The sequence below is a fragment of the Sinocyclocheilus anshuiensis genome, unplaced genomic scaffold, assembly GCF_001515605.1.
Source record: "Sinocyclocheilus anshuiensis isolate Anshui unplaced genomic scaffold, SAMN03320099.WGS_v1.1 scaffold256, whole genome shotgun sequence".
NCBI classification, from domain to species: domain Eukaryota; kingdom Metazoa; phylum Chordata; class Actinopteri; order Cypriniformes; family Cyprinidae; genus Sinocyclocheilus; species Sinocyclocheilus anshuiensis.
Window position 1 is genome coordinate 1291688 of NW_015558587.1, and position 16166 is coordinate 1307853.

The following is a 16166-nucleotide window of genomic DNA, read 5'->3' on the forward strand; positions in this document are numbered from 1 at the left end:
GAATAGAACGCATATGAAAAAATAGACGTCAAGCCAGCATGTTAATATTATATAGATATATATTATATTGTGTTTACTTAACAAACATGATAAATGCAATGTTTCCAAGAAGTTAGCTGTAACAATAAAAATACAATATCTTTGTGTCATTACAGAGAATTAAAACAGGAAAACATAAAACAAAACAGCCCTAAGTAGTTCACAGAGAGGTACAAATATACAGTACAAATCTATTTTATTCAAAAAAGGGTACAAATAAAAACGCAACAAAATATAGTTATTAATGCTTTGTAAAGTTCAGGTAGGTGTAGGGTAGTCTAAGGGAGCACTTTGGGTAGACGACTCTAAGGCTTCTGAGAAGAATTAATACATATTGGTACGGCCATACGATATTAAAATGTACTATACAAAGTTTATACAACCTGGATTATACTTGAGGATTGAATATTACACATACATCATTGCATATATTTCGCAGATTTTATGCATTAAACAAAGATGCCATTTCTTTTAAAACTGGTCACACATCACATAAAAAGCAGTGTCACTTAGTGCCAAGAAGTACAATGTCAAATTCGAGAGTATAATGACTCCTTTAAAACCTTGAAACCGTTAGAAACCTGATTTCAGCCGACATTACTGACTCTGGCCTGCCGTGCCACCGAATTCTGTCTGGGATTTACACAAACCGCCATGTGTTGGCTTCATAAAGCCTTCCAAAACAATACATACATTAAAAAAAAAAAAAAATCAATTGTAAGCAATGATACCACTATAACGCACTGAAATGTTACTGAGCTGCACATTCATCCATAACCCAGACGGTTATCCTCAAGTGGGTTCAGTCGTTCTCACACTTCACAAACTATGACATGTCAGCTCAAAACTCGCCATTCGCGCCGACAGTCAACAGCGAGACTAAATGGACTTCTGTAAAATATGTCCCAGGACTCTCAGCCAAAACTATATCAATAACTGCAGATAATCTTGCTTTATACGCAGCATCTTCTAACAAAGACTCCAATAAATGTAGCTTTCACTCACTTCCTCAAACCACTTTAATGAAAAAAAAAGCAAGTTCCTGTGATAAAGAGCTGGTCGTTTGTTTGTTTTTCTTTTTTAAAGCATACAACATCCATTTTATATCAATAGTAATGCTGATTAAGAAAAGAAATATCTCTGTAATATTTCAAATACAAAATTTCGAGGCCATTTGAGTTTGGGGCAAAATATGGTTTTGTCAGTGTTGGGGAGTAACTAGGTACATGTAACGGCGTTAAGTAATTTAGATTACAAAATAAAAGTAACTGTAATCCATTAGTTACTGAGGGGGGAAAAAAAAGCATGTAATTAAATTAGTTACTTAAGAAAATGTTAACGACTACAAAGGGGGCTACATCTGAATATTATCAGTAAAAGCTAGGATGTTACATAATATTAATTTGTTGCTTTGCCTGTTTTTTTTTTTTTTTAGATTTTTATTTTTGGCATTTTTATTTTGATAGAACAGTATAGCATACGTCGGCACACTGCCCAAAAGGCTATTGGCGCCGACGCTTTGCACGATGCCTCCTGCCATTTATAGGCCGTTTAGTAAAGCGATGCTATTCTAATGCTTTCGATTGGTTCTCATGTTTGAATTTGGAGAGTCTGCCAATTACATCAATCCACATTGCCACTGAAAGCTGTAGACTACAACCTGTCTGAGAGTTGATGAACTGATTAACAGTTGAAAACATTCCTTAGAAATTTAGAGAAGCAGCCTAATCAAAAAGCAATCAAGTTACATTAATAAAGTCATTGAAATCGTTACACTACTTATTACATGTTAAATAGGGTAACTTGTAATCGGTAACCTATTACATTTCCAAAGTAACCCTCCCAACACTGGGTTTTGTGAGATTCGTACATCACGAGCACTGAGGAAGTGAAGGAAGATGTTTCCGAGCTAGAATCAGGGATGTCAACAGTGCAAAGCATCAGTCTTTACTTCTGCCCTACTAACAAGAGCAAAATATAAATACAACATTAAAGATTTAGAAAGTTATGTAAAGCCAACATTGTGTTCAACAAAGATACACATTATGAGCTAGTCCCAAAATATCGTCTTACAATCATGTCACTAATTGTTGTCAGTGACAGTGAGCAACCCAAGCCACCTTTACAGAGGAGTCCACGGTCACAACAACTAGAGACTTCGTCTCCATGTGAAATCGTGCGACCTTGCAGAGCGGGGAGTCACTTCTACACAGCGTTTACGAACGGTGCACATCTTAAGGCGTTATTGACAAGCTAATACTATACAAAACTTATCTTCATATCTGTACAAGCATACAAATGTTGGATGATTGTTTTACGTGGTTTCAAATGATGGCAAAACATTTACCGTAACACTACAGGTGAGGGGAAATAAGTGCCGAACATTTCATTGCATCAAAGTGACAAACGTCTATGTTACATGGTTAGGTGAGGCTCTATGGAAGAACAACATGGGATTCCCTAACTGCAAAAAAGAATAGGGCGTCTGTCTGCACACCAGATATCCTCTAGAAATATCCTTTGATTTCAATGGGGAACGTGAAATTCATCACATCATTCAAGTGTAATGAAAGCAGCGACCTGCCATGTGACCAAAACCTGAATTTGAACTGCAATACACTCGTTTGCAGGCTGGTCTGGTTGTGCTTTTTGGAAAATAAATTCCCACTTTATTTCAACTTATCCGACTCTTCCACATTCAAAATGCTTTCCAACCATGAAACCCTGTGTTTATCTAGTATGCAGATGCCCTAATCATTAAAGGGAGATTAAATGCTTTCAAAAGGGACTCTGTATTTGACATTTACGCAAAGGTGAGGTAAGGACATGATTTGATTAATTTTCACACATCCGTAGAGGGAAGGAAATGCAGACACGTACTATCTATAGGAATGTAGCTTGTGCTAAACCCTTCTGTGCTGTTACCATTGAAAATACAACATAAAATTAACCCTGAATGATAAAAATCACAGCTTGAGAGTCACTTTTACACATTTCCCCCCAAAACTGATCTTACGTCATTAACCAAACTACAAAGTGCTGCAGGGATGACGCAATTCTGTAGGCCAAAACCTAAAAATGCTGGTTACGTCGTCCTGAAGTCAATGGGTTTTTTTTAATGTGTTTTTGGTTAAATGCCTGAAATAAGGGTCTGTGGTGAACACAAGCTCAAGATATGTTCACGTTTTATTCTATGAGACACAAATCAGTAACTTTTTTTTTTTTTTTAAGCTTTTACTTGTCTTGAAAAAGGCAGATGTTAACAAGTATCTAAATGGGACTACAGTGGTTTTTCGGAAATTAAATATAATCACGCCAAACAAGTAAACTCATCTACTCATTAGTCGCTTTTACAGCCTCAGTGTGTTTATAATTGAGCTCTTGTAAACTATTCTAACTCAAACTTTCCAGGAAAATGTTTTCAAAATGTTGAAGCTTAATGGTGGTGATGTTGAAGTCATGCGACTACTGTAGTCAGCTTATAGCCTACGTTTACCTTTATACTTCTGGCAATTGGATTTAGGCTTCAAAATTAATTAAAGTTGTGTTCATTTGTGAAACTTATGATGAACAAAACATGTAAGATTCATAAACGTTTATTGGTCACAGAGCATATTTTCTGCAATAAACCAAAATCCAATGGAATAATCTTATTGGGTTTTTGTTGAGGGAACCAAGGTGATGAACTTTCAGGTTGGCCTTCAAAAATAAATAATCACTGCAGCACTCTACTACTAAATTTCTATTGTAATATCTCTAATTCTAGTATTTATGATGCCATGAAGTTTCTCGCTGATGTTTAGATCAAAATGGCCCTCAACAGCACAGTAGGGTTTTCAAGCCTGCAAGATATATATGATGTGATGACATTAAGAGCAAAATGGAGACACACAAATCTCCCAGAGAACAAAGCTTAATAAGACAGACCAGAGTAAAGTTAAGACATTGGGAAGGCACAAACATAGCATCAACTCTCCTTGTTTACAGTGCACATGATAGTAGCGCAGTTCTTAATGAAAGCGTACTCCGTCCATCTCCGCCTCGAAGGTTGCAGATTGGAGATTTCATCTCGACAAGAGACGGCTGGTAAGGCAGTGCATTTGAGAAGACCGAGAACAGTGCACCATTGCTGACAAATACAAAAAAAAACAAACAAAAAAAACATACAGCACCAAACAAGCGACACCAGATAAGCTTCGGGTTACGTGACTTGGTAGTGAGATAACTAACCACTATCATAAAGGTCACAGAGCCTGTGGGTTTCTAGAAAAACACAGAATGTGCAGCGATATTGGACGTGCAGCTGACTTCTGGTGAGATCTGAGTATTGAAACTGCATTAGGGTGCTGACTGAGTCTCTACTGCATAGCTCATGCTAAAGCTGTATCGTTCTGCTATTTTGGGTCAAGTATTGCTTCAATTCAATTCTAATACTTAAAATAATGGAGCAGGTCTGAATTTTGAATAACAATGCCTTTATACAAATCATTTTTCCCTGTCTGTGAAGGAACAATGTAATAACTTAAACCAGCTGAAGCTGGCCTCTCAAGCTGGCAGACCAACTGGCTTGAGCCCAGAAGACCAGATCAGGCCAGTTTAAGCTGTTTTTCCTGGTTGGAAAGATATTCAATTTGTCTACAAGGGTTTAGGTGACAATTGTGGCCCTTTTAGACAGTTCACACCAGGTTGAACGTGAACTATAACAAAACGTCCTCTGTGAACTTAAAGGGATCCAAAGTGCCACCATAACGTTCTGGGACAGAGGAAGGAAGAAATAACATTAACTAGATTTGAGACCAGATTATAAATAGCATGAAAGTGGGACTCCTTTTAAGAAGGAACAGGATGTCTTCAAACAAAATACTAACAGATGATGCTTGTGAAATGCTTCATAAATGGAAACAACAAATGGATTTGAACCAATTTAAGGTGATCAAAACCAAATACTGTTATACTCGATACACACATTGCCACGTCTTCATTTAGTTTAAATCAGACTTGTTGGTAATGCTGAAAAACCAGGTGGCTTTATACCAGGGTCGTCATCAACGGGGACGCACCCTCATAATTTGTCACGAGTCCTGTGAATTCAAGTGACGACCCTTGTTTATACCCCTTCCGAACTTCTTCTCTTTAACATTAGAGGTCTAAGAACTTCACAGACATGTGGTATCGTTGAGGTCGATGCAGTTTGGAGGAAGTCGAAATCTAACTGGTTCAATGCTAACGCTACATTTATATCAAAAAAATATTATTTTTTACCTAAAAGAACAAAAAAAATCTTCTCTTAAAGCCTTGAGTGATTGTAAGAGGCCAAAAGAGTTCAATTAAATCCTGGTCCAAACACAGACAGCCCAGCAATGCCAAGAACCAACAACGCAGAGAAATATCAAAGGTCTCATGAAAGAACTTGGGCCGAAATGGAAATAAAAATTTGCATCTGACAAATATGTAAGTGGCATCAAAATATTGAGAGGGAAAAAGAGAAACTATAAAAAAAAAGAAAGTGGGAATGTCAGGCTCTTTCTGGAATGCTGTTTTGAAATAAAACATGAGCTTCCTAATGTTTATAATATTTGGTCTAATTGCACTTAAGTCATGATTTCATCCATCTGAAAATGTTCAGTAACTATGAAAAGTGAAACTGCAGCATTTTCGCTTGGCTAATCTGTAAACAGTGTCAACCTTGCTTGTCAGTTTCTCATGAGCCAAAAACCACCAACAAAACTGAATACTTCAAAACAACACAAACATTTTCCCTTCATTATTAAAATACAAAAACAATAAAACACATATCTGATTCCCATTAAAGAGTCAGCGTGAATCAATTGAACTTATCTGTGCAATACAAGACCTGCAGTACAAGTAAAAAAAAAATCACTCGTGGGTAATATTGCCAAGAAGAGAGACAGAACGCAATACTGTACAAGATTTCACCAATTACAAAAACCAAAGAAGAAACCTCAGCACAGATTAGAAAGTGTATATTAATGAGGCTCGTTCCAGAGAAGAGCTGTTTCGAGATAAGTTTTCAGTTCAACACTGGTCCTAACCAGGTATGATGTGACAAGTTTCCAGTGAATTTGTCCATCCAAACATGCCTGCGACAAAATCACAGCCTGTCAAAACCTATGGAACGAATTTGGACCATTGGGTTTTAACACTGGGCGGAGCTACCGAGCACAATACCACAAAAATAAAAACCAACAAATATGAAAGACTAAGCGTCCTGTTGCTTAGTGCTTTTTGCAGACGCGACTGCAACACTGCAACTCAAGCATGACTTTTATCGCTTGTCTTATTGTGTTATACCTGGTTAGGACACAATGTAAGGGGCTAAGATCTCTCTATAAAGTACAAGAGCTGATTCTGAACATCCTAATCAGTGGGTGTTTTAGAAAAGCCCCATTTCGAGGTGTGCCTTCATATTAGTCATCACTGAAGTCAGAAAGAAAACCTACCTAAATGAAAGAGGTGTTGTTTTAAGGGTAATTGCATCCTTTAAATTAACTCCTGTAGTAACTGTTAGAATGAGGATTATCACAAAGTAAAACTGCATCATCTTAGAAAATCAAGAGAAGCGTAGGATAAGGTTAAAAACGTTTCTACATACAGACTGCAACTGTTGCACATAGAAAAATTGAAATACAAGGAGTAATCTGTCTTGTACGGGATTAAAAAAAAGAAAACAAGAAAACAAGAAAAATGTGTTCTGACACAACTATTGCTTTGATTTTGATAACTGAGCAGGGTCAGTTCACACCCAACAGCAGTGACTCTACATTTGTGTGTGCTAAACGCTTCCTGCATGCTTCAGAGCAATAATCCGTTTCCACAGGAACAGGCCGTTCGCAAACAGCTAGAACCTGTTCTGCATTTGGTCTCAGCTTCGCAAGCAGGGCTGATTTTGGCTGACACCACATGTTGTCTCCAGGAAAAGGGCACAACAATGTAAGATTAAATAAAAATAGTTAATAATCAGACTGAAGGATGCTTCCAACCATGAGGTACTATTTAGAGGTGGTTTTCCTAGGCCGGCCTTACTGGGAAATGATAACTCCAATGGGTCGAGGAGGAGAGATCTCATTGAAACTGGAATGCAGATTCAGAACCACTGCTGAATCAAAACTAAAAACCTCTGAGGAGTTGTTAATGCAACTGTTAAGATGCATGCTAGACTTTATCTGGAAATAGTTCCTGATTGCAGAAAGATTGTTGGATCAATTGACTGATGTGACGGCGCTGGGCAACTGTTCTCAAACTCCAGACTAGAAAGGATTCCTCAGCAGAAGCACCCTGAGAAGAGGCAGGGAGAGGAGGAGAGTGTAGGAAAGTGAGGACAAGCACACCTCTAGAGAGACACGCATTAAAAACAGTCCAAGTTTTAAGGTCTTAGCCAACAAAAGCCTGGCGGCGCAACAAGAGAAACAGTCAACGTTTAGAGAGAAAGAGCCTGTCTTTTAGGGGAAAAAAGTTGTTGAGCAATCTATCCTCTTTTGTCCTTCTTTAAAATATATATTTATTCTTATTGTAAAGGCTTGTCAAGACTTTATGGCTGTATCCCATTCTTATCCCTGGCCTTTCTGAAATAAACATCTACTCGAGGAACTGCAAGATATCTTTGCGCAAGTGATCACTGCCAAACATGATAGTTCACCCACAGGAACACGCAGACGACGCAGGCTTTGGTACGTGATTAACCAGATAAAGCTGCCCATGCAGATCATTGCGAATGCTGACTATGACCTGACACAAAAGTCCTCTGCTCGAGACCAGAACCGAAGAAGGGGGCGGCAGAGGGAATCTTCCAATATGTGCAAAATCTCAAACATTCTGAGGCTACATTCTCTCTCCCTCCGACCACGCTCCCTCTTTCGCATCCGTTCGCCCGACTGACACTTCGATCCCATGGACAATCTCTTTTGTCTGCTACTTCCCGGCATTCGAGCGCCCCTCGATGGAAAGCTTGACCTCCTGAGGGATAAACGACGGCCGAGAGGAGCCAGAGGTGGCAGCTGATGCTAAACTCCCTCCATCCTCGTTCTTGATGCTGTATCTTTGGAAGCCAGAGGCAGACCAGCGCCTCAGGGATGCCCCTACGGAAGAGGCTCCCGCTCCGGTTCCCAGTGGAGCATGACCTTCAGTGTGCAAATAGTAGTTGCTCTGGCTCCGAGTGTGCTCTGCTGAAGTCCTGTTCGGTCTTGGGGGCACGTCGACATGTCTCGAACCCAATACCTGCATGGGCTCCTCCTTGTCCCGGTCCCTCTCTCGGTGGATGCGCTCCATTTTTAATTGGCTTTGTGGCCGAGGGGTGTGCTGGGGCGCAGGGGGGCCCATGGGCTGAAGTGGGGCTCCTGACGTGGAGCTGACTTTGGTGGGAGTCCGGGCCTGAACTTGCTGGGGCGGTTTCTGCTGCGATGCAGCTTGCTGCTGCAGTGTCACGGACACGCAGACATCGCCCACTTGCAGATGTTGGCAGGTGAGACCGTACAGTTGGGCAGTCCGCTCAGGGCTACAAGACGACCAGCCCTGGCCAAAAACGAAAAACGGGTGTTCGGGGGGAACATCTATAGTCACTTTGCTCTGCTGCTCCCCCACGTTGAAATGCAGCGCCACTAGACCGGGCCGCTGTTGACTAGTGCGGATGTCTACTACCATGCTTGAGTCGATCTTCAGCCCGCCGCTCACTTCTGCGCTCCGCACGAAGTCCTGAGTCTGCAGATCTTCTACGCGCTTGAGCTCTCCGGTAGCCAACTGGATGATGGCGCCCTTCATGAAGTGCGACGGGCCGGAGGGTGCCAGCAGAGGAGCCTGTGGGAAAGTACCAGGAGGCTGCTGGGAGGGCTGTTGCCCCTGTTGGGAAGGCAGCTCCACCACCGCCCGCTCTGGTAGACATGCTCCTGCATCCATGGCTTTAGTATATGCAGCGGGAGAAGCAGCGATTGCTGCCGAGGCCACATCGTTGGGTTGGAAATGCTGCTGCTGCTGTTGGTGGTGATGGTAGTCGAGAGGCACAAGAACAGGCTGCCCATTGGCCAGGATAACGGCATGGCTTTGTTGAACAATCTGCTGCTGATGTGCTCTAGATTCAGCTGGATTTGATGCATAAGGTGTTCTGACTTCGCCCTGAGACTCTCGACCCCTCTGAGAGCTTTGAGACAGGTTCAGAGGGACATGCGCTGCTTCCTTGCGACTCGTGCCATGGACAGGAGAGGCAAATCGTCCGACCACCTGCTGGACCTGAAAAGGAACCACATTTAAAGTGTCATTTTATTTAAGAATTAGGATGGGAATTGCTTTTTGGAAAGCAGCACAAGCTGGAAAGTGACTGGACTCCATTTGTATATAAATCAAAAAACAATCTCTGTTGTTTCTACGAAGTAGTAACCTGAGTTACTCAATCCTTAACACACCCAAAGAACAGCTAATAAAGGAAGGAAGTGGTGTAACTGGTGCTGACTCACAAGAATTGCCTCAAAAAAGGCAAAATTCTGAAAATGCATTAAGTAGTGATGAAGTAGGAGACATTCACAGTAATAATATATGATCCAGATCCAGTGCAGTGTTGTTACTATTAACTAAAAAGTCAGTAATTGAAATAAAACTGAAATAAAGTAAAATATAAATTTTAGAAAAAAAAAAAACCCATAAAACCTAAACGAAAATTAGAAATGTTGCCTTGAAATCAAGTTTAAGATGGAGAGCTCAAATTGAATAAATAAAACAAAAACCGAACTAAAAATAACGTAACACTAAATAGAAGTATTAAAAAGACAAACCAATAAAAATGACAAAAGCAAATAAGAAAATAAATTAGGCCTACTTGAGCTAAAATTTAATATAAAAATAAAGGCTAATTCAACATATTTCAAAGAAATATAATAGTTTATAATAATGCTAAAATAACACTGGCACAGTCAGGTCCAAAATCCAGAAAATCTGATTTAAACAAGAAAATAAACAACATTATAAGATTTTTCATGGTAGCCAGCAAACACATTAATTCTAAAATAATTCATCATTTAAAAACAGCAATTTAAATTTTAAACGTTTTGTTATTTGTATAATTGGGCTCTCCTCATTTATATATAAGGATCAGACAAAGATTTGATTCCGATACATGGATTAGACAAAAATTTGTGATGCAAAATTAATAACATCAGAAAAACTCCCAGATCAACATTTTCACTACTGTTTTAAGTGTTGAATTCAAGTTTCCCCATCATTTTTAAACACTTTTCAGCTTTTCTAATGTGCACTCAAAAGTCATGCGATGTGGCAAATTAAGTCAACATGAAATCAAAACATCACCCTATTTACTTAAAGCACTTTCCTGTTGATACAGTAATAACTTGCTCTTCCTCTGAAATCACTTCCCCTTTTCAAATAGTTATTTAGGCACTTTTTTAGCAAACCCTGAGTGAGCCTATGATAATAAACCATCCTTCCCTCACCTCGAGATCAGTGTCCGGTGTGCTGCTCTGTCTTGGCGACATTCTGCCCTCCGGCCTGCGGCTTTTCAAGCTCTTGTCTTGCTGGGGCTCAGGCGCAATGGCCTGCAGCAGCCGTGCGCTTCTGGCCGAATAAACTGCATCTTGATGGCTCTCCCTGCCTCCGTGCTCTCTGTCCCCTCCATTCACCTCTCTCTCCTGCTCCATGAAGCTGCTGTGCAGGTCTCTTTGCGGTTGGACGCCCCTAACGGTGGGGTGATAGCACACAGCTCTCGGGCTGAGCTCCCCGGCAGGCGGCATCCCTACAGTCCCAAGCGGCGCTTGTGTCGCCGTTTGCTCAGAAGGGAGCACCAGAGGAACTCCCATTTTGGTGTATACATGGGTCGAGATCTGCTGCTGCGGAGAGCCAACTCCTTCCTGAATGACTGACTGATACGGAACCAGGTGGGAAATGGAGTGCGGCTGGGAAATAGCGGACTGAGGTGGTATCAAAGGGCTGGAAACGAATCCCGGAGGCACGGCGTAGGGAACCGCAGCCCCGTAGGGAGAGCTAACAAACTGCAACGAGGAGTGAGGGATCTGGGCGTAGCAGAGCGGAGGGTAGGGAACGCTCGTGTGCTGTAACACCTGGGAGGGAACGGTGTAGGCAGGAGAAATGTGGCTAAGAATGGGGTGCAGATTGGTGGGTGAGTAGGTGCCAGCGGGCAGAGCTACTTTATAAAGCATGCTATACTGATCCACAGGAAGCCCAACGAGACCCTCGGCACCCTCCACCCCATAATGCACGCTCGGCTGGGCTCGCACCCATTCGCCACTACCTTCTCCACTCACTCCAGAGCTTTGTGAAGATGGGGCATCCTCCCCTCCTCCCCCTGCACTCCCAATGCTGCCGCTGATGCTACTGCTGTTATTGTTGTAGGTAGAGGTGTTGTTGTTGTTAACAGGGAGGTCCCGCTTCTTGGGAGGGAGGCACTCCTGGTTGCGCTCGTGGACTGGCTTCATGGTGATTTGGGATGAGAATGGGCGCTGTTACTGAACAGAGGATGGGACGAAGCCTGGCAGCCGCGGAAATAGCACCACTGGAATCAGCTCTGAAACCCTCCCGCTGGCCTCTTCCATCACCTTACCTGAATGCATAAAGAAATCATGTATAAACTAAGTATGTTTGGTCACACTTTATTTTAAGGTCCAATTCTCGCCATTAACTACAACTTTTGCCTCAAACTCATAATTTGCTGCTTATTAATAGTTAGCAAGGTAGTTGTTAAGTTTAGGTATTGGGTAGGCGTAGGGATGTAGAATATGGTCATGCAGAATATGTGCTTTATAAGTACTAATAAACAGCCAATATGTTAGTAATAGGCATGCTAATAAGAAACTAGTTAATAGTGAGAATTGGTCCCTATACTAAAGTGTTACCATATGTTTAAACGAATGATGTATAGGCTTGTGCTCAACATATTGGCCAGGCCAATAAAACAGCAGGTTTTGAGATTGTCGCATTGGCTGACAGCCTTGTCACATAGATATTGTACTTTTTCTGTATAGTTACAATTTTTTAAATCAATTTTTAGTAAATATTCTGCAAAATATGTGGCATATTTATTAAAGCAATTTTGAAGTAATGTGCAAAAGGACACATTTTCAAATAAGTTATACAGAAATTTAGATTACATTTCACAGTATTAAAGGGCACTTTAATAAAAGTATTAAAGCCTTGCCCCTGTCACACAGATATCGCACATTTTCTAATTTAGGGCTGCTCCATGTGAAAACACGCATGTGATGGAGATTTACTGCTGATTACAGAACCGGCTTTACTGAGAAGATGCGCATTAAATATCGCATGCGATTTATCGTGCAGCCCTATTTTCTATACATTTCAAATATTTTTCGTTAATTTTGAGTACATAGAGTAAAAAAGTACCATATTAGTAGCAATATTGTAACAATATACAAAAATATGTATAATATAGCAATTGAGTTCATTTCATATTTTTAAAGGACAAGTCTGTCAATTTTCAACCAGCTTTGTATTGCAATATCAGTAGCATATGTGAATAATGAACACTGTGTAGCCTAATCTTTCTCCTTGTTACCTGCACCCAGATATCGCCGTTTAATTTTTAGTTTGAAAACCTCTGTGTTAGATAACAACAATCAGCATTGACTCAAACCTTTAGATTTATTAGAGTTCGATTCAATTCAGATTATTTGGACAATATACACTTAAAACCCAATTTTGCTATTTATTTTGCAAATTAAAAATAAACATTACATTAAACAAATAAAATAAAACAGAAAATTAGAAATGCTGCTTTGACAACAAGATAAGTTTACGATGAAGTATTAAAACTACTAAAACTGAAAGAAAAAATGTATTACATTTAAATAGCAATTTAAAAAACAAAACAAACTTACAAAAATGGCACAAACTTTTAACGTCACAACATTACGAAGCTGGTTACAAATGGTCAAACTTTTCCGTTGAAAAACATATTGACAAAATTTTTTGTGGTATGACTGTGTGTCATTTATATTATAGAGCAAAATGTGGAAGTCTGAGTAACGTTAACCACAGACCTTTTTTACTCATCAAATCAAGTCACTTTTCTAAAAACCCATTGGAAACTACCGAGGAAATCCACAAACATGCCTTCCAGTTTGGCCTAAATATATCAACACAAACAAGAAAACAAGATAGATAAAATACAACTTCTACAAACTTCTGTTTTCAGATAATCATTCAAAATGTAAAATTCACCATATTCTACTTAACTGTATTTTAATCACTAATGTTACCCTAAAAAATAAATCAGCTATAATATACTACAACCATTTTATATAAAATAATATTATTTAACCTTTTATCTCACAGGGGGAAAAAAAAAAAAAACAATAAAAACCAAGCACAGCAACAGCCATAACAGTTAATAGAATTAGGCCTAAAAGATAAAGCACTCAAAATACATTTCTTCCAGGCTAACTGTATTGTGCCCATGATGCTTCTGTGATTTATACACAGTAAATTCAATAAAGAGAAAGAAAATGCACATTCAAGTGCAGAATAGAAAAAGCCTGCGCCGTTTCTGTCCATGTTCTCTTAAAGAAACAGACACTCATTCTCATACACTGGGGTCCACATGTTCGCCAGATCAGAAAATAACCAAAACTGAGAGCCACAATGGCCTACATATTAAAAATAGCTAATCTGGTGTGTTGTTTAAAATGTGGTATATTTCAATCGAAGCACGTCTAAAATGTGGTATATTTCAATCGAAGCACGTCAAAAATGTGGTATATTTCAATCGAAGCACGTCTAAAATGTGGTATATTTCAATCGAAGCACGTCAAAAATGTGGTATATTTCAATCGAAGCACGTCTAAAATGTGGTATATTTCAATCGAAGCACGTCAAAAATGTGGTATATTTCAATCGAAGCACGTCTAAAATGTGGTATATTTCAATCGAAGCATATCAAAAATTTGGTATATTCTAATCTATGCATTTCTAAACTGTGGTATATTTCAATCGAAGCACATCTAAAATGTGGTATATTTCAATCTAAGCATATCTAAAATTTGGTATATTTTAATATAAGCATATCTAAAATGTGGTATATTTTAATCTAAGCATATCTAAAATTTGGTATATTTTAATCTAAGCATAGCTAGTTATGGGTTTAGTGCAGCTTTGATTTAAAGTATCTGATATAAACACACGGCAGACTTTGTTTTGATAGGATTAGACAAAATATTCTCCCATAAAAGGTAACAAAATGCCCCACAACATTGAAAATTTGTGAAAATTGCACATTTCAGGTGCAAATGCCTCGTGTCGTGTTTTGACACTACGTGCCAAGTGTATAAAAATGTATTTCCTAATTCATAACTACAGTAATATCTCGTTTTAGTAGCCAATTTCACAAATCAAACAAAAGTCACTGAATTACCCGCAAAAATGAAAAGTTTCTATGAAACGGACACTTCGCCCTTACCCTGACACTATTAAACTGACACAGAAAAGCGAAAAACATTAAAAAGCACTAATGAGACATGTTTTAAAGCACATTTAGGTGTTTCGGGTGTAATGACATCGCGCTGAAGTGAATCGTGGCACAAGCAGAGACACTAACGTTAGTGATGTTTTCATGAGGACTCGAGCGTTAGCCAGCTGCTATTAAAGCCTGTAACCTCGCTAGCCAGACACCTCACACGGGAAACATAACCCTTCGTTTGTAGAAATAAGTTTGGGGCGTTCGTTTCAGTACGTTAAACCTAATTGTGCCAATTAAAGCGTGTTTGAAAGTAAAGCAGGAGTAAATGAGAGGCTGGTATTTACACTGGAGCGCCGCTAACGGGCTAATCGCTCTTCCCACAGACTCTAACAACCGCTTCTCCAACCGGCCCGCGACGAAAACACTCACCTCCGCATAGCATCGTGTAGACGACGTGCAAAAATACCGACTCTCGGTGGAGTTCGCGCAATAAATCAATGGTTAAATGTGGGCTGGTGATATCTGCCCATTCCGGAGGCCAGCAGACTGAAGCCCAGCGGCGCGTGCTGATGACGTCACGGAGGAGCCGCTCCGCACTTCTTCTTCTTCTTCTTTTAAATTTAATGGCGGTTGGCAAACCAACTTAAATGGTGCATTCCCGCCACCTACTGGATAGGAGTGTGGAGCGCATAATGATTGGAAGTTTGAGAACTATAGCCAAAAACAAAACAACACACACAAAAACAAAAAACATATATATATAATATTTTTTCTTTTTTTTTTTTCTTATTTCTTTTCCCTTTTTTCCTTTTATAATACAACGCCAATTATTCCCGCTTTATTTACTACACCTGTATCCTAAATTCTATTGATCAGTCTTGTTTCTTTTAAGAAAATTATTAATTCATGAAATATTCTTGATTGCTTTGGGCTATTTCCTAACAGAACCTGAAGTGACAAATTATTTATTCCGAATGATCCTAAAGCTTGAATTAGTTGAAATCTTGCTCCTTCATATGCAACACACTCTATAAGTACATGTTCTACTGATTCTGCATGACCACATTTGTCACACTTTCCAGTTTCATGCTTCCCCATTCTATACAGACACTGATTTAACAGACAATGTCCAATACGCATTCTTGACATTAAAACGTCTTCTTTCCTGTTGCCAAACTTTCTTCTTTCTTGACCTACTTTCTCTTGAACATGATGAAAGTGTCTACCTTTTGTTCCACTATCCCACTCCTTCTGCCATTTCTTTCTTATTTCATTTGCAATTAACCCTTTTACTTCTGCTTTACTCATTGACACTTTAATGTCAATTTGTGCATGTCTCAGAGCCTGTTTAGCCAGATGGTCTCTCCGCACTTCTTCTTCTTCTTCTTCGGTTTTATGGCGGGTTGTGAACCAACGTCATAGGTGCATACCGCCACCTGCTGCACTTCAGCATCAGCAGAAATATCTCATTTTAGGGATAGTTTTACGGGTGGGTTATTTACTGTTTTACTGGGTTTTAGGAAATATATTTTATGTATGATATATTATATAATATAAGTTAATATATCAATACATTAAGTAATATATGTAAGCCTGGAGCACAAAACCGTAAAAAAAAAGTAAAACGTAAAAATAATAAGGGTCCTTTTTTTTTTTTTTTTTTTATAAATCATGTTTG

General features: G+C 39.4%; 1 protein-coding gene across 1 annotated transcript; it reads right to left on the bottom strand.

Moving 5' to 3' along the window:
• Positions 1-5930: 5930 nt before the first annotated feature.
• Positions 5931-15044, bottom strand: LOC107679905 (ataxin-1-like). The gene is made up of 3 exons (XM_016475627.1): positions 14918-15044; positions 10494-11617; positions 5931-9279 (listed from the first exon to the last, which is right to left on the bottom strand). The coding sequence occupies exons 2-3, from the start codon at positions 11490-11492 to the stop codon at positions 7969-7971; spliced, it is 2310 nt and encodes a 769-aa protein (XP_016331113.1). The 5' UTR covers positions 11493-11617; positions 14918-15044; the 3' UTR covers positions 5931-7968.
• Between the last annotated feature and the right edge of the window lie 1122 nt (positions 15045-16166).

Excerpts from the sequence above, each read along its gene's own strand:
- LOC107679905 (XM_016475627.1), bottom strand. The coding sequence starts at position 11,492 with ATGAAGCCAGTCCACGAGCGCAACCAGGAGTGCCTCCCTCCCAAGAAG. Across the intron at positions 9,280-10,493 it reads CACCGGACACTGATCTCGAG|GTCCAGCAGGTGGTCGGACG; the intron begins GTGAGGGAAGGA and ends GTTCCTTTTCAG.